The following is an 18,809-nucleotide window of genomic DNA, read 5'->3' on the forward strand; positions in this document are numbered from 1 at the left end:
TTTTATACAGGGTGTGTCTGCTAAGGATTGTCAGGTGCTTTTTCTCTGGTGTTTCAGCAGATATTTGCAATTTTGTATTTGCATTGTGTAGCTGGAGTCAGCAACGATTCAGTAGCACTGCACACTGGGTGGTAGCAATCAGTGCAGGCCAGGGTGGTGCTGTCACTGCTGAATTGCTGGTTATTCTTCGTGTTTTACTGTCTCTGTTAATACGTATCAATAAAACAAATGTCACACTATGCTAATTTTGGATTGCTCTATTGAATGGGCATGTAAAATTCCACTTTAAAAATAATTTTGCTGGTAATGGAAAACAGACTGACACTGACTCTGGGTGTCACATGAAAGATGCGATGAGCACTATTTGTTTGGGTTGACTCCAGCTACACAATGAAAAAATGAAATTACAAATATCTGCTGAAACATCAAAGGACGTGCACGTGACAACTCTTAGGAGAGACACACTATATAACTCTGTTAATCTACCCTCTCACTGTTCTCTCTGCAGTCTCCTCTTCCTCTGTTCTGTGCCTCCACTTCCCCTACCTCTTGCTACACACTCTGCTGCTTTGTGTGCACATGGAACTTTAACTGTGTGTACCTCCATGGGCTCACCAGTACCACATTCCTGTCCCATTCCGTTGCTGCCTGTCTCTCCCATCAGTCAACCTCCTTTCCCTGTACTCCTCTGTTCACCTCTTCTCCTCATTGCTCCACTCCAGTAAACACTCCTATTGCAGAAAACACAACAACTTTACACAGTTGCACTGCTGTGATGGAAAGTGTAGCTGCACATGTGGGTGCAAGTGGGTGCGTGCATGCACATGGGCATGTGCATGCAGAGAGAGATATTTTGTGGTGTATGATCTGTACCTCCCCATGAACCATGGACCTTGCCGTTGGTGGGGAGGCTTGCGTGCCTCAGCAATACAGATGGTCGTAGTTTAGGTGCAACCACAACAGAGGGGTATCTGTTGAGAGGCCAGACAAACGTGTGTTTCCTGAAGAGGGGCAGCAGCCTTTTCAGTAGTTGCAGGGGCAACAGTCTGGATGATTGACTGATCTGGCCTTGTAACATTAACCAAAACGGCCTTGCTATGCTGTTACTGCGAATGGCTGAAAGCAAGGGGATACTACAGCCATAATTTTTCCCGAGGACACGCAGCTTTACTGTATGGTTAAATGATGGTGGCATCCTGTTGGGAGAAAGAAAACTGGGCTGTACGGATCAGAGTGTGGAATGTCAGATCCCTTAATCGGGCAGGTAGGTTGGAAAATTTAAAAAGGGAAATGGATAGGTTAAAGTTAGATGTAGTGGGAATTAGTGAAGTTCGGTGGCAGGAGGAACAAGACTTTTGGTCAGGTGGATACAGGGTTATAAATACAAAATCAAATAGGTGTAATGCATGAGTAGGTTTAATAATGAATGAAAAAAATAGGAGTGCGAGTAAGATACTACAAACAGCATAGTGAACGCATTATTGCGGCAAGATAGACACGAAGCCCACGCCTACTACAGTAGTACAAGTTTATATGCCAACTAGCTCTGCAGATGACGAAGAAATTGATGAAATGTATGATGAGATAAAAGAAATTATTCAGGTAGTGAAGGGAGACGAAAATTTAATAGTCATGGGTGACTATAATTTGAGAGTAGGAAAAGGGAGAGAAGGAAACATAGTAGGTGAATATGGATTGGGAGTAAGAAATGAAAGAGGAAGCCGTCTGATAGAATTTTGCACAGAGCATAACTTAATCATAGCTAACACTTGGTTCAAGAATTATGAAAAGAAGATGGTATACATGGAAGAATCCTGGAGATACTGACAGGTTTCAGATAGTTTATATAACGGTGAGACAGAGATTTAGGAACCAGGTTTTAAATTGTGAGACATTTCCAGGGACAGATGTGAACTCTGACCACAATTTATTGGTTATGAACTATAGATTAAAACTGAAGAAACTGCAAAAAGGTGGGAATTTAAGGAGATGGGACCTGGATAAACTGACTAAACCAGAGGTTGTACAGAGTTTCAGGGAGAGCATAAGGGAACAATGTACAGGAATGGGGGAAAGAAATACAGTAGAAGAAGAATGGGTAGCTCTGAGGGATGAAGTAGTGAAGGCAGCAGAGGATCAAGTAGGTAAAAAGACGAGGGCTAGTAGAAATCCTATAAGAAATATTGAATTTAATTGATGAAAGAAGAAAATATAAAAATGCAGTAAATGAATCACACAAAAAGGAATACAAATTGTCAAAAATGAGATCGACAGGAAGTGAAAAATGGCTAAGCAGGGGTGGCTAGAGGACAAATGTTAGGATGTAGAGCCGCATATCACTAGGGGTAAGATATATACAGCCTACAGGAAAATTAAAGAGACCTTTGGGGAAAAGAGAACCACTTGTATGAACATCAAGAGCTCAGATGGAAACCAGGGTTCTAGGCAAAGAAGGGAAAGCAGAAAGGTGGAAGGAGTATATAGAGGGTCTATACAAGGGCGATGTATTTGAGGACAATATTATGGAAATGGAAGAGGATGTAGATGAAGATGCGTAAAGAGTTTGACAGAGCACTGAAAGACCTGAGTCGAAACAAGGCCCCGGGAGTAGACAACATTCCATTAGAACGACTGACGGCCTTGGGAGAGCAACTCCTGATAAAACTCTACCATCTGGTGAGTAAGATGTACGGGACAGCAAAATACCCTCAGACTTCAAGAAGAATATAATAATTCCAATCCCAAAGAAAGCAGGTGTTGACAGATGTGAAAATTACCAAACTATCAATTTTATAAGTCACACCTGCAAAATACTAACCCGAATTCTTTACAGACGAATGGAAAAACTGGTAGAATCAGTTTGGATTTTGTAGAAATATTGGAACACGTGAGGCAATACTTGTTGTGGTTCGCAGGAGAGCCAACACTGTGTTACTAAAGGAGGCTAAAATGTACGCGTTTTAGCTCACGCAGGCTGGTGTGAGGTCTGGAACATGACAAGGGAATTAAAATTGAGAAAAACGGACGTAGCTGGTGGAATACTTAACTTTAATCCATTAATGATGAACATTGCTCTTGACGTTACATATTTCACAGTATAAATAGTACTGATAAGGGCGCCTTGCTAGGTCGTAGCAAAAGACGTAGCTGAAAGCTGTACTAAACTATCTTCTCGGCAAATGAGAACGTAGTAGGCAGTGAACCATCGCTAGCAAAGTCGGCTGTACAACTGGGGTGAGTGCTAGGAAGTCTCTCTAGACCTGCCATGTGGCGACGCTCGGTCTGCAATCACTGATAGTGGCGACACACGGGTCCGACGTATACTACCTGACCGTGGCCGATTTAAGGGCTACCACCTGGCAAGTGTGGTGTCTGGCGGTGACACCACAATACTGACCTTACGACTTATCTTAGAAGAAAGATTAAGGAAAGGCAAACCTACATTTCTAACATTTGTAGTCTTAGAGAAAACTTTTGACAATGTTGACTGGAATGCTCTCTTTCAAATTCTAAAGGTGGCAGGGGTAAAATACAGGGAGCGAAAGGCTATTTACGGTATGTACAGAAACCAGATGGCAGTTATAAGAGTCGAGGGACATGAAAGGGAAGCAGTGGTTGGGAAGGGAGTGAGACAGGGCTGTAGTCTATCCCCGATGTTATTCAATCTGTATATTGAGCAAGGTAAGGGAAACAAAAGAAAAATTCGGAGTAGGTGTTAAAATCCATGGAGAAGAAATAAAAATTTGAGGTTCGCTGATGACATTGTAATTCTGTCAGAGACAGCAAAGGACTTGGAAGAGCAGTTGAACGGAATGGACAGTGTCTTGAAAAGAGGATATAAGATGAACATCAACAAAAGCAAAACGAGGATAATGGAATGTAGTCGAATTAATTCGGGTGGTGCTGAGGGAATTAGATTATGAAATGAGACACTTAAAGTAGTAAAGGAGTTTTGCTATTTGGGGAGCAAAATAACTGATGATGGTCAAAGTAGAGAGGCTATAAAATGTAGACTGGCAATGGCAAGGAAATAGTTTCTGAAGAAGAGAAATTTGTTAACATCGAATATAGATTTAAGTGTCAGGAAGTTGTTTCTGAAAGTATTTGTATGGAGTGTAGCCATGTATGGAAGTGAAAAATGGACGATAAATATTTTGGACAAGAAGAGAACAGAAGCTTTTGAAATGTGGTGCTACAGAAGAATGCTGAAGATTAGATGGGTAGATCACGTAACTAATGAGGAGGTATTGAATAGAATTGGGGAGAAGAGGAGTTTGTGGCACAACTTGACAAGAAGAAGGGACCGATCGGTTGGTACGACATGTTCTGAGGCATCAAGGGTTCACAAATTTAGCTTTGGAGGGCAGCATGGGGGGTAAAAATCGTAGAGGGAGACCAAGAGATGATCACACTAAGTAGATTCAGAAGGATGTAAGTTGCAGTAAGTACTGGGAGATGAAGAAGCTTGCACAGGATAGAGTAGCATGGAGAGCTGCGTCAAACCAGTCTCAGGATTGAAGACCACAACAACAACATGATCTGTAAGAAATGCACAACCCTGAACTCGAATATGATAGCCATTTTGGAGTTTAAGGTGTTGTTGAAGTCTCGTCTCTTGAGCGTGGAAGAGACAGTATGACACAAAGACGAAAATTACATTATAATCCACTCGTCAGCTTTTCAGTAAGTGAAATCCAATTCACTGGTTCCTTTAATAGGTAAACTAAAATTTCATAATGTGTGTTTTCACAAACATCTGTGAAGATTGCATGCCATGGAGACACTTTCCTGTTCGTGCAGTCAGTGGGCTGATTCAGATCATGTTTTCTTTGAATGTCCTATGGGAAATGGCAGGTGTATTTATATACAAACATGTGGAATTCAGTCACCCATTGAGAACCTGTGTGGTAACTGTTAGCATTGCAGGATTACAGAAGTTATGATGTCCTCTTCAGATGTGTTATTTTTAGTACCTACAGTTTTACTGTGAGACCAAAGTACACGGTAAATACAGTGGAAGAAACTGAGTACCAGAGTTAGCACACACGTGTGGACAGAAACAGTGGAAAAACAGTCTAGGCCAAAACTGGTAACAAAGCAAGTGTGTCATAAGCAAATACCAGAACAGTCCTAATCGGCAAGTAGAACTGTTAGGGAGTTCGAACAGTCTGAGAAAGGACAGGCTGCACTGCTGGCATGTGGTTGTCCCCTCTTGGTCAGCAGTGGGACTGTCGGCAAGTGAAGCAGGTGGCCTTGTTTCAGTCTTGATGTCATGTACAGACTCTGCGGTTATGATGATGGCAGTGCAAGCGGACATCTAGCCTCATCTAACACCCCCCACCCCTCCCCAACAACAACTACCACCACCACATTAGGGGAGCAGTGCATCGCAAGTTTTGGTGGAAAAATGCTAGATGTGGGTGGGGCTGCCACTGGAGACAGATCAGTGTGGCCGAGAAGGCCTTGGAATCTGTCCAAGTGATTTGGAGGTGACAGTGCAGTGGCAGCTGTGTGTTGATTGTGTTTGCCTTCATCAGTTTGTTGGAGTCTGATGAGGCATCACTGTTGAGGTATTGGGCACTCAGCTGTCTCTGACTCGGCAAGGAATGTGCCTAGAAAGTGCCCAGAGGATGGTGAGCCAGATGTGGTAATGATAATGCACATGCTGGTGGTGAGGAAACTGCTCCATCAGTGGTGAGGTACAGGTGCAGTACAAATGGGGGAGGGCCGACGATGGTGTCGAGGCGGGTATTGTCAAACATATGTGGAACGTGGTGGCCATATATCGATGTCACTGGCACCCAACAGCTCTGCAGATCAGTATACTCCTGTGGTGCCTGATATCTGGTGCACATAGGCAGACTCCCCACTGGCATCTGCTGTGGTTGTGAGGCAGATTGGCACCCCACTGAGAACACAGCTGGTTCAGATGGCGGGTTAGTGATACACCACTGGAATTCATAGTGAACATTGGCAGACCGCATATCGCTTGCATTGTTACTGGCAGCCATCAATGCTGTCGACTGAAAGTGTGTGTCCAGATGGATGCCTGCGCCAAATTGCAAAGGACATGAGCACACTTCAGGTCACGGCACAAGAAGAGTTACTTTTGAGCGTGGAGGACCCCCACTGGCAGCAATGTGGTCCTGTAGGTGCTGAGAAACAGAGACAATCCCAAGTCTGCTGATGAGTCTGCTAAACACTTTTAACTGTGTCTTACAGGTGTTCACCATATACTCCGTCTCCCCATTCATTTGTGGCTGAAATGATGTGGGAAGCAAGACCATTATGGGTGCAGAAGTCTTGAAACAATGCGGATTTGCACTGTGGGATTTTATCGGAGATGATTGTCCAGGGCAGCCCTTCAGTTATGAAGACCTGGGTAAGAACCCACATTGCAGCTTCTGTGGTGACAGAGTACCTGCACAGGACACATGGATAATTGGACTGCGCATTGAGCATCACCAATCACATGTATTGACAGAAGAGGCCATGAAAGTTTTATGTCAACACAGTACGATGGCTTATGGGGCGTGTGGCATGGTGTAAAAGTTCTTGGTTGTGCCACCTGCTGTTCAGTGCACTGTTGAGCAGCTGTTAACATTTTGGAGGTATATACAAGAAGCTGTTCAGACCTGTCAGGATTTCTGTGAGCTAACATCTCTCCAACCTTGTACTAGGAAGCATCCGTTGTCAATTTGAGATGTTGGTCCAGTGTGAAGGTACTGAGGCACAGTGATATCCTTAGCAGCATCTTCATGTGGGTGAATGCTCTGTCACAGTCTGTGGCCAAATGAAAGGAACACCTTTTCTTTGCCACATTAGGGAGAAATTTTGAATAATAACTGTTTGCCTAGAAATGATTGGAATTCCCTCAGGTTCTACGATTTATGGATGTTATCAATTGCCACTACACGGTGCTTCATATGTTTGACTCAGTCTTTCATAATAAGCGTACAGAAATATCCTCTATCTACATAAAAAGACTTTGATTTTCACAGATTTGGTGAACATAATCTGGTAGTTAGCGAGATGTTCCTGCCATGAGGAACCCTTAATGACGATGTCATTAAGATAGTTTGCACAACGTGGATCATCTTGCATTACCTATTCTAAAAATATTTGGAAAATGGCACTCATGATGCTAAATGGAAGATGCATATAACGGTACTATCAGAAGGTAGTTTTGATTACCATTATTTGTTGAGAGTTGGACTCCAGCTGAAACTGCAAGTATGCCTCCATCAAGTCAGTTTTAGAAAAACACTCACCACGTGGCAGTTGTGCAGGTATGTTTTCAGGGTAGGGAATATAGTATGCACTGCAGATTGGATGTTAATGGTAGACTTAAAATGTGTGCACAAATGAAGCATCCCCCTAGGCTTTTGTATAACAACCAGGAGCCTCTCACACTGGCTGGAATGAATGGAGTCAGTGTTACCCAGGCTGTGTAACCAGTTCAGTTCTTCCTTAACTCCAGGCTGCAGAGCAAACAGAATAGGCCAAGCAAGGAATGACTGTCAGTTTAATGGTGATTTAGGCCTAATAATCCTTCATAGCACCCAATCCTAGCAAAAATATTGACCCAAACTTATGGCATAGCTTGTCTAATGCATGGAATATGATGGAATAAGAAACAGGGTGACAGCATCTTGAATTTGAAAACCAAAAATGTTTTCAGATGTCGTGCTTTCTACAGCCAAAAACATGATTGCCCACTTGACATGCTGATACTCAGTGTCGATTGTGAACTGTCCTTGAAGAGGAATTGACTGATCATCATGATGGTTGGTGAAGGAAAGAGAAGAGCACTTGAAGCAATGATACACTTCAAGATTCACAAGAGCAACAGACCCTGGTATCAACCAAGAAATGGAAAGGCCATTACCGAATTTGCAGCGAAATATAAACCTTGCTGCAATAACTGAACTTCTGGCTGAGCACTCTCGTGGCACTATGAACCTCTAGAAACTCCATGTATGGGCCTAAGGACTGCTTTGGGAAGAGCCACAATCTGAAAATGGTGCAAACAAGAAGAAAACAATGAGGGTGTCGGTGAATGACCAAACATATGAGAAGGCGAGTGTCGGGATGGATGTGCCGTTGGTAGTTGCAGAATACCCTTGGCACCATGCAAAGTCATAAACAACTAAATAAAGGAAGTCTAAGTGGTGTTGTTGCTGCTCAAGCTCCTGCTGTAACAACTGAACCCACTCCATCATCTCATGGAAAACACGTAGAAACTTAAAGGGTCTTGTTACCAAAAACTGTAGTATCTACTGTTTTATTGCAAGTACCCAGGAAATACGGTAGTAGTGACTGAGCACCAAAGTCTAAACACACATGTGGACAGAAACAGTGAGAAAACAGTCCAGGCCAAGACCAGTAACAAAGTAAGTTCTTCATAAACAATCAGGACACAGTCGTTATTGGCAAGTAGAATCTTCACCGAGCGCAAATGATGTGACAGAGAGTGGGCCGTACTGCTGTCCCCACTTGACTGGTGGTGGCGCTAGCTGCAAGCAAAAGCATTAGCTGCTTTGTTTATGAAGACACAGTTCTTGTCTTGCCGTGTGCTGCTGTCAGAGATTTACACAAGTGTTTGATTCTTTCATCATTCAATAATGCCGTGGTCACAAAGTGCAGTAAGGGCTACGTATTTCGACCTGGTTTCAACAGATGAACGTCCGATTCATAATCTGTGCCACTTTAGCTGGTGTAAATATCTACACACTCAGAGGGATAACAAACCCTACATTCACAAGTAGAGGCTTGCAAATTGTATTGTGGATGTTGTCAAGCCCACTTACTGGTTTCTGGCTGATCCTGAACTTCAGAGAAAGTGTGTTCATGGAAAAACCCAGAATCCAAATGAGTCTCTAAATTCACTCATATGGAAACAATGCCCTAAAACCACATTTTCATCTGATACAATTGTCATAATTGCAAATTATGATGTAGTTCTTGTATTTAATGATGGGAACATTGAGTGGATGAATGTATTAGAGAGAACGGGCATTAAAATAGGAAATTTCAAGTGAGACGCCGTGGGAAAAATAATTTAGAGCTCCTCTCTGCAGCTGAAAAATCAGTTGAAGATGTGGTAAAGGAAAGAAGGCAGAAAGCAAGAAACCAGAAGAGAAATTGTGAAGGGAAAGAGGACCTTGAGTGCAAATATGGGACCTTCTGAAGAGGTGACATAAGAAAAGGTTGAACTTTAAATTGCATTTGCTGGAAATTGTGTTTTTTTAAAAGTTTATGTACCTTTCTCAGAATCTATAAAGGCTATAATTATGAAATTTTGTACACTTATTTCTATAAACCCAGTAAATGTTATCTCGAGTAAATTTTGAAATTCTGAGTGTAAGCTGAGATATAGGACACAGTGCTTAGAATTTTCCTTATATTTTGTATTATACTTACAGAATTATAATTGAAAAATTATTAAAATTCTCCTATTCCACATATTCAAAAAACCTCATGAGAGAAGCTTACTATATGCATAGAGATTAAACAGAGAAATTTTTTTAGAAATCTCTTAAATAGTCTCTGAGGAAAAGGTACATATATTATTTTTTGAAAAAGTTTAATATGTATAATCCAAGGAATTTAACAGTAAAATGCAGATTCTTCATTCATAAGCATTATCCTAGTTGGGATGTAATAGTGTATAATGCTCATATTTACAAACAGCAGCCTCATAAAGAGGCCTTTCAGTACGGTAGTTGCTTGATGGAATAAATAAAATTAATGTTCAAACATAATGGAGCATTCTCTCATATCAGTTAGGCCCACAGAATTGTGAGAGAAATTATACAAAATTTGGAAGAATGTTGAGCAACTTTTGGCAGATTGAAGCTTTGAGTCTCATAGAGTGGACCAGATAGCACAGTTGGTAGGTAGCACAAGGCAGGTATCTAGGTTCACATTTGTCTAGCACACAGTTTTGACTTGTCATATGTAATTATTATTATGTTGAATCCCTAGTTTTAAGTTAAACTTATCTCGGAAATTCCTTCTCTTAGGCTAGCGGCTTCCTGCAGGGCTCATGGGAAATAGCAATCAGCTGTTTTCAAATGATATGGAGAACACAAGTAACTGATGCTGTAGTTTGAAATGTGTGTTATGTTAACAGGTTTCTCAGAATACTTCCCACTTGAGGCTAAAAATATTTCTTCTCTTGTGATGTGTAACTTTCAATCACTACTGAGTATTCTGAGAGAATGAATATTATATTCAGTTACGGTGCTAATTTTCAGAGCATAAAATGTTGATAAGATCTGTCTTAATGTCTTAAAAACTGAGCCATATTTTCTAATTTTTATTTTTTTTCAGATTGCAGATGTAGATGGGAATGTTCAATTATGGACTTTTAAAGACCATTTATTAAATGAGTGGGTTTGCCTTGGTACTGTATCCTTTCCTGGTGAACACATTCTTTCAGCATTATTCTTTCATAATGGGAAAAAGGTGAGTAATAGTTGCTACTATTTGTTATTGTTGATCATGAATTCAAATTTCAATAAGATTGGCATATCTCTCTACTTAGCAAAGAACCATTTGTTTGGCACAAATATTCATCTTTTTCTCCTCCATAGAAAGTTTGGTTTATTGTTATCTTTTACTGATAATATGATAATTTTCCCAAATTTTTGTGATAAAACTACTTATTTTTGCTGTTCAGTATTTTCTAACTTGGTCTGTACTCTTAGTATAATTCATTAGCTCATCTGTTTGCTATGTATATTGGGTGAAACGGAAGTAAGTGATCATAAAATGATACAGGCCATAGGAGAATTGAAAAACAGCTATACACTGATTAAATGCTACCTTCATTATAAACAATACACACAAATGAAAATGAAATTCAGAAGTGCTTCTAACATTACTGGTGTACAAACCTCATTTGAAGTAGTCCTTTAGCCTTGATTGATGATATAGTGCACGATGACAGAAATTTTCAATTCAATACTACAGGTGTTTAGGATTCTATCAAAGGATATTTTAACTACTATACAAAAAAATGGTTAACTTGGAGTTTTTACATTGTTCTCCTTCTACATAAACATAGAAAAATAGGTCAGTAACATACATAGAAACACTGAGTCTAAAATAGGTCTACAAGAGCCAGTATGTGAAGTGGCAACTTGTCTTTCTTGGAAGTTTGCTATTTCACTTTGGGAAGTGGAAAATCAATTACAGTTCAGTAGATTACAACTGACCATGGCCAGTTCCCTTTAAGCAGTTAATTCTACTCAGTGTTCACTCTCCACTACCTAAAGGTTTTTTTTTGCCACCCACACAACAAGGGCCGGCAGATCACCTGAACTTAGTCTAAAGGCCCCCTTAAATGATCAAACATTTTGTCAAACTTAACTATGCTTGCCAATTACTTGACCATGTATGGTGCTGTTTAATGTGTTTGTCAAGCATAGATCATGTTTGATGTGTTTGTGAGAAATTTTGATTGACGGAAAGTTTGACAACATGGCGAATGTAGTTTGTTAGATGTTTTGCTGCATATGTATAGTGAAAAATTGTTTAATTACAATGTCCCACTGTATGATTTGTACAACTAAAGAAACTTCAATCAAGGATAAAACAAAGTAGCGATGACAGTTACCAGAATGGTAAAGGTATCACATCTTTTCCCGCCATATATTATAAATGAAGAGGTTATGAACAAAATCAGCATTAGGACATAAAAGCAGGAGTGTAATGAAATAAAAGTAATTAAACTTCTCAGGTTCTTTTATGGATGATGTGGGTGATTTGTTCTCATCTTGTGGTATTTTAATGAAATGTAATTGTAGGACCAAGGAAAAGAGAATAAATTTTCACATACATGCATCTTCTTTTTCAGTGTGATGGTGAAGTAACTCTAAATAAGTTAGTAAATGTTTCACTGTCCATCCACAGAAATTAGTTGTAATCCACAAGTTCTGAGTGTAACATTCCCATTAACGGATTTTCATGTGTATATCTCTCTCTCATTAAAAAAAAATCCCAGGTCAAGAGTCATGTTTTCTTCTTGTTCTTCTTCAAACACACTACCAGAGTCAGTGTTAGAAATACTTTATCTGGATTTGTAGGCATAAGGTTAGGATTGAAGAGTTTCTGAGCAGAGTTGGAGAGGAAAGGAACATGTGGAAAGCACTAACAAGATGAAGTGGAAGGATGATAGGGCATCTGTTAAGACATCAAGGAATAACTTACATGGTACTAGAGGGAGCTGCAGAGAGTAAAAACTGTAGAGGGAGATAGAAACTGGAATACATCCAGCAAATAATTGAGGATGTAGGTTGCAAGTTCTTCTCGTAGATGAAGGGGTTGGCACAAGAAAGGAATTCATGGCAGGGCACATCAAATCATTCAGAAGACTGATGACTCAATAGTCCCAATACATACAAAAAGTGTGTGCTTCGAAAGTAAGGTTAAATTCAGAAGCTTTCTTAGTATGTGTACAGCTTGTGTGGTCCATCTGTAGTGAATTTGACAGGGCCGTAACAAGTTTTTAGAAGTTTCATTGTCCGTTCAGAGAAAATTGATGTATTAATGGCGCTCTGAGAGTAATATTTCCTTTAGCAGATGTTTGAAGGTAAATCTCTCTCTCTCTCTCTCTCCCCCCCCCCCCTCCCTCTCTCTCTCTCTCTCTCTCTCTCTCTCTCTCTCACTCTCTCTCGCTCTCTCTCTCCCTCCCTCTCTCTCTCTCTCTCTCTCTCTCTCTCTCTCTCTCTCTCTCATCTTAAGCTGTTCCCTAGACCACCATCTTGATTTCTTCTTCCATTTTAAACACAGTGCCAAAGTGAATGTCAGAACTGCTTAGTCTGCATTTGTGGCCAGTACTGTCAAAATACTCACAAACACAAACAATGTCTTCTTCAAAGTAAGGTTAAGCTGACAAACTTTTTTGTGCATTGACAGGCTTGTTTGACAAATCCACAGCTAAACAAGGACACATTTGACAAACAAGTCTGCTTGCTTAAGGGGGCCTTAAAAGTAATCTTCAATTCACTTATTGACATTTCATCTCCTGGAAAATACAACCTACTGTAAAGTAGTTGGTAATAAGATAAGATTTTCAACAAATAATGTGAAGCTGGACCTGGTGAAATTGAAATATAGTCAGTCTCGAAAGTTCACATTGACACAAACAAGCAGGATCTGGCATGTTACTGAGTGGAAAGTCTGATAGTGTTCCAGCTGTGCTAATTGAAATAATTATTGGCTTGTCAGTTCAAAATTTGTGTTACTTGTCCTAAAAGTGGAAAAGTATAATACCCTGCTTGCCTCGCAGTATCACATGCAGATGATGCACAATAATTAATACCAGGTCTGAGATACTCTGCTTTGCAAGTCACTTTCCAAAATCTTAAAAATGTCAGTCAGAGCAATCAGTTTTATAAACGTCTATCAGATATTAGGCATTAGCATTGCCCTGTACACAATATGACATTTACTAGAAACAGGCATTGGGGTATGTGTTTATAACTTCTATAATAACAGTAGTGTGCAGACTGGCATGAACTAGTCACACTGACTGCCTGGCATAGACTGACTACTTACATTACATGGCATGGATTCACCAACTGCTCCAGAACAATTTGAATGTCATTTGTGGTCATGGAAGGCAGATGGAACACTCAATTTTCTTGCCACAAGCCCTCTACAGGAGGCTAAGAAACTTTGTTCACATCATACAAAAAAGTAAATAGCTTTCATAATTGGGACTCTATGTTAATGCCAAATTTTACCATATTACAGTATGGTTTTCTTGATATGATCAAGTTAATTAGAATTAATCACTCTTATAAATACATAACACACATTTTTTCAAATGGAACTTTTGTAGACTTTCAGATCTGAAAGTACTGATAGAGTAGATGTCATGTGGCTAGGGCCTCCTGTTGGGTAGATCAATCGCCAGGTGCGAGTCTTTCGATTTGACGCCACTTCAGCGACTTGCACGATGATGGGGATGAAATGATGACGATTAGGACAACACAACACCCAGTCCCTGAGCAGAACAAATCTCCGGCAAAGCCGGGCCCTTAGGATTGACATTCCGTTGCACTGACCACTCAGTTACCAGGGGTATGCAAAGTACTGATTCAAAACTTTCAGTAACTTGAATAACTGTGTTTACAAACATGCAAATTGGTGCAGCTTAATTATATCTCTTCTCTATCTCTCTGTGTGTTAATTGGAGCCACTTGCTTGCATTCGTCTGTGTATGCTGGCTAGTCTCGGGAACTATTGTAGGGATTTAGATGTGGTTTTGACTGACAGGTACACTGATGTGCAGGGAAGGTTTTTGTACATAATTTATAAATATTTCGTGAAAATTGTCAGAATTGTGATGTTAAGTTGCAGAAATGATGCCATCACCACCTAGTGAACAGCTGCCATAACTCGAGAGAGCGGCAGTGGCTCAAGAAGACAGCAAGCAAGATGTAATTCGTATCTGGTGTGGTGATGTAGCAGTAGAGTGTGTGGCTGGAAGCCAAAAGATTGTGGGATGAAATTCCAGCTGGGTCACTTTTTTTCACTCTGGCTTTTAACCTAGCATTTACCTCTCTATGATGTGGAGATACACATTTTGAAATGTGACGAAAGTTTCAGATTTGCTCAGATTAGCAGTTGCAATTCACTCTCTTAATGCACTGTAAATTCTTCAAACAATGGGCAGTGATTTAATGAACTCTGAAGTATCATAATAAATAGGAGCAATAACAAAAAGATAACCACATCATCATCAGGCTGTGACATGAGACTTACAGTTTGAAATAATAGAATGTTCTTTTATCCAGTAGTTTCCTTACAATTGTTTGAGAATAACTGCATGGTGAAAAAACAAGTGAATCCAAAATATTTGGTGGTTTATTTTTTATGCTGTAAGTAAAGCATTTTCTGAAAAACTACTTCAGCAGCTTTGTGTCATTTACATACATTACATTCTGTCAACAGTGCAGCATATGACTCAAATTTCAGCTTTATGCCTTCCTTGAACCAAACCTTGATGTGGGCTCTGTTCCTTATGTGGCATTGTTAGTTACAGTACATGACATAGCTCCATGCAGTATATCAAATCAGAATTTCAAAGCAGTGCGTTCAATTCACAATACAAATATTGAAAACTTTAGGGAAAGCCTAAAGCAGCTAGACTGGGATGAAGTGTATAAGGAACCTGATGCAAACTTGAAGTATAACTTATTTCACGATACATTTTTAAGGGTATTTGAAAATTGTTTTCCCAAGAAAATAGTTACACATAATTCCAAGAAAACATATAAAAAACCTTGGCTAACTAAAGGAATAAAAATATCTTGCAACCGTAAAAGAGAACTGTACCTAACAGCAAGAGGGAGTACTGACCCCGAAATTGTTCAATATTATAAAAACTATTGTGCGGTACTAAGAAAAGTTATTAAAAAGTCCAGAAGCATGTGTATCATGTCTGAGATCAGTAACTCTGATAATAAAATTAAAGCAATTTGGAATATTATTGAAAGGGAAACAGGGCAACCAAGAGCACAGGAAGACTTTAGTGCCATAAAACTGAATGACAAGAGTACTAACAAACAATCAGAAATTGAAAATATTTTCAATAATCATTTTTTAAATGTTGTGGAGAAAATAAGATCTAGATCTTCACTAGAAGAGCCAAGGCTTCTAATAGAAGAGGCCATACCTGTGCAGTTTGAAACAACTGTATTTCCACCAACCACTCCCTCTGAAATCAGTGAAATAGTAAACTCACTGAAAAGTAAAAGCTCTTACGGAATTAATGGCATTTCCAGCAAGATACTTAAAGCTTGTTCCCCACAGATAAGTAGGATTCTCAGCCACGTATGTAATAGCTCTTTGGAGCAGGGTATTTTCCCCAATAGACTGAAATATGCCATTATAAAACCATTGCATGATAAGGGGGATGCGACGGATGTCAACAAATATTGCCCAATCTCTCTTCTGACAGCTCTATCAAAAATTTTGTTTGGTTTTCAGAAGGGCTTTTCAACAGAAAATGCTATATACGCTTTCACTGATCAAATATTAAATGCTCTGAATAACCGGACATCACCCATTGGTATTTTTTGTGATCTCTCAAATGCCTTTGATTGTGTAAACCATGGAATTCTTTTAGATAAGCTAAATAATTATGGTTTGAGGGGGGCAGTGCACAATTGGTTTAATTCATACTTAACTGGAAGAATGTAGAAAGTTGAAATAAGTGATTCATGTAATGTTAATACAACGGCTGATTCCTCAACCTGGGGGGGGGGGGGGGGGGGTATAATCAAGTACGGGGTCCCACAGGGTTTGGTCTTAGGTCCTTTATATATATTAATGACTTACCATTCCACATTGATGAAGATACAAAGTTAGTTCTTTTTGCTGATGATACAAGTATAGTAATAACATCCAAAAACCTAGAACTAAGTGATGTAATTGTAAATGATATCTTTCACAAAATTAAGTGGTTCTCAGCAAACAGACTCTCTTTAAATTTTGATAAAACACAGTATATACAGTTCCGTACAGTAAATGGCACAACTCCAGTAATAAACATGGACTTTGAACAGAAGTCTGTAGCTAAGGTAGAATTTTCAATAGGTGTGGCTATTGATGAGAGGTTAAACTGGAAGCAACACATTGATGGTTTGCTGAAACGTCTGAGTTCAGCTAAGTATGCTATTACAGTAATTGCAAATTTTGGTGACAAGAATCTCAGTAAATTAGCTTACTATGCCTACTTTCATTCACTGCTTTCGTGTGGCATCATATTCTGGGGAAATTAATCGTTGAGTAGAAAAGTATTCATTGCTCAAAAATGTGTAATCAGAATAATTGCTGGAGCCCACACACGGTCATCCTGCAGACATCTATTTGAGGATCTAGGGATCCTCACAGTAATCTCACAGTATATATATTCACTTATGAAATCTGTTGTTAATAATCCTACCCAGTTCAAAAGTAATAGCAGTGTGCATAGCTATAACACCAGGAGAAAGAATTATCTTCACTATGCAGGGTTAAATCTGACTTAGGCACAGAAAGGGGTAAATTATGCTGCCACAAAAGTCTTTGGTCACCTACCAAACAGCATCAAAAGCCTGACAGATAGTCAACCAACATTTAAAAAGAAATTAAAAGAATTTCTAGATGACAACTCCTTCTACTCACGGGCAGAATTTTTAGGTATAAATTAAGGGAGGAAAAAAAGAAAACTAGCTTAAACATTAGTGTCATGCAATATTTTGTGTAATGCAATATCTTATACAGACATCTTTTATTAACCTGACATGTTCCACATCATTACGAAGTGTCGTATTCATGATCTGTGGAACAAGTATTAATCTAATCTAATCTAATCTAATCATGCTGAAGTAGTCTGCCATAAAGAATCGATGACAAAGAATTATGGCAATGAGTCTCAAAAATGCATCACAGTGTGTACTAAGCATCACAAGATAAGTGCTGTAAAAGGAACCAAACATGTACATCGTGTGTGGGTTTCCTTATTTATTTCTTTTATTTGTGCCACCTCAGCCAGTCTTCAATGCATATTGAATCACTCACACTTGCACATACATTGATGATTAGCATACAATATTTACTTTGCTTGTAAACATATTACTTACATCATGATGTGCTCACATAATTGCCATGAGATGTCGCTCCAATTGCCAATTCAGTATGGAACACACAACATAATTGTCTCCAGACAACTTTCCTGCTGTGTGTTGCTTACATTTTGTGAGTTGTTCTTGTTCTTCTTCTTCTTCGTAGCATCATCCCTTTAGAACTGAGTCCTCTTTTTGGGTCAATGCATGCCAGTTCTTATGGCCTAATGCTTCCTCTAGATTTAGCCTTCTTGATCTTAGATTGTGTTTATAGTGTCGAGCCACCATAATTTAAGTCTGCCGCATTGCCTCTGGCCTTTGACAGCGAGATGATGGGTTGAGCTGATGACGGAAGTAGGTGGTGCCTGTATGGTGTGGCCATACTACCAAAGTCTCTGTTCTTGCATCTTCTCATTGATTGGAGTCTCTCCAGCTAGTCATCAGATTATTGTTTTGTTGATGTGGTTGAGCAGGGAAGTGCCTAATGATCTTCTCAGTATCTGTATTTCCATGACATGTAGTGAGTGTTCAGCACTTCTAGGTGTGGGCCAACACTTGGAACTTTATAATGCAACTGGCTTCACCATTGTGCAGTATAGCTTTGATTTCAGATGAAAAAGACATCTTCTTATCACAAAGAATACCAATAACATCTCTGAATCCCAAGTTATGGGTCAATGACACAAGTTAAACTAGTGATGATACTTAATTACTTAATGTTGCTCTGAAATTTATTCATAACTCTATGCATTGGACCATAAAGAAAATATGCTGTGCCACACAAGTCAGCTGGCCATGGAAACTTAATGCTGCCTGTGTGACTCCGGGCCGGGTTGCTTGTTGTGTTATAAGTATTGTACTGAAATTTCTATCTCACAATTATAGTTTTTGGCCATTAATAGTCTGTTGATAGTCTGTAATGTTTTAGTGTTTTTATATCACAAATACACACTTTCCACAAACTGGAAAATGCTGAAAATAATTAAATATACTCTTCGGTATGAAGCTTTCATACTCAAATACACGTACTGTTATAATTCCAGGGTTATAGGTTCTGTATTTTGTCAGAACTTGAAATTATGAAAAACTATTTTCTTGTAAATTATTAATTGTACTGCCTTCAACTCACGACAGAAAATTTTCTGCAAATTATTTACAAGACGATTAAATACAAATCAGTTGTTG

General features: G+C 39.4%; 1 protein-coding gene across 1 annotated transcript in view; it reads left to right on the plus strand.

Annotated features, from left to right (window-relative positions):
• The window catches only part of LOC126299555 (mediator of RNA polymerase II transcription subunit 16), a 319,626-nt gene that overhangs the window by 97,267 nt on the left and 203,550 nt on the right, over positions 1-18,809 (plus strand). Inside the window, exon 4 of the mRNA XM_049991550.1 lies at positions 10,336-10,470. Coding sequence (XP_049847507.1) covers positions 10,336-10,470 — 135 coding nt within the window. The remainder of the gene's footprint in view (positions 1-10,335; positions 10,471-18,809) is intronic.

The sequence above is a fragment of the Schistocerca gregaria genome, chromosome X (assembly GCF_023897955.1).
Source record: "Schistocerca gregaria isolate iqSchGreg1 chromosome X, iqSchGreg1.2, whole genome shotgun sequence".
Classification (NCBI taxonomy): domain Eukaryota; kingdom Metazoa; phylum Arthropoda; class Insecta; order Orthoptera; family Acrididae; genus Schistocerca; species Schistocerca gregaria.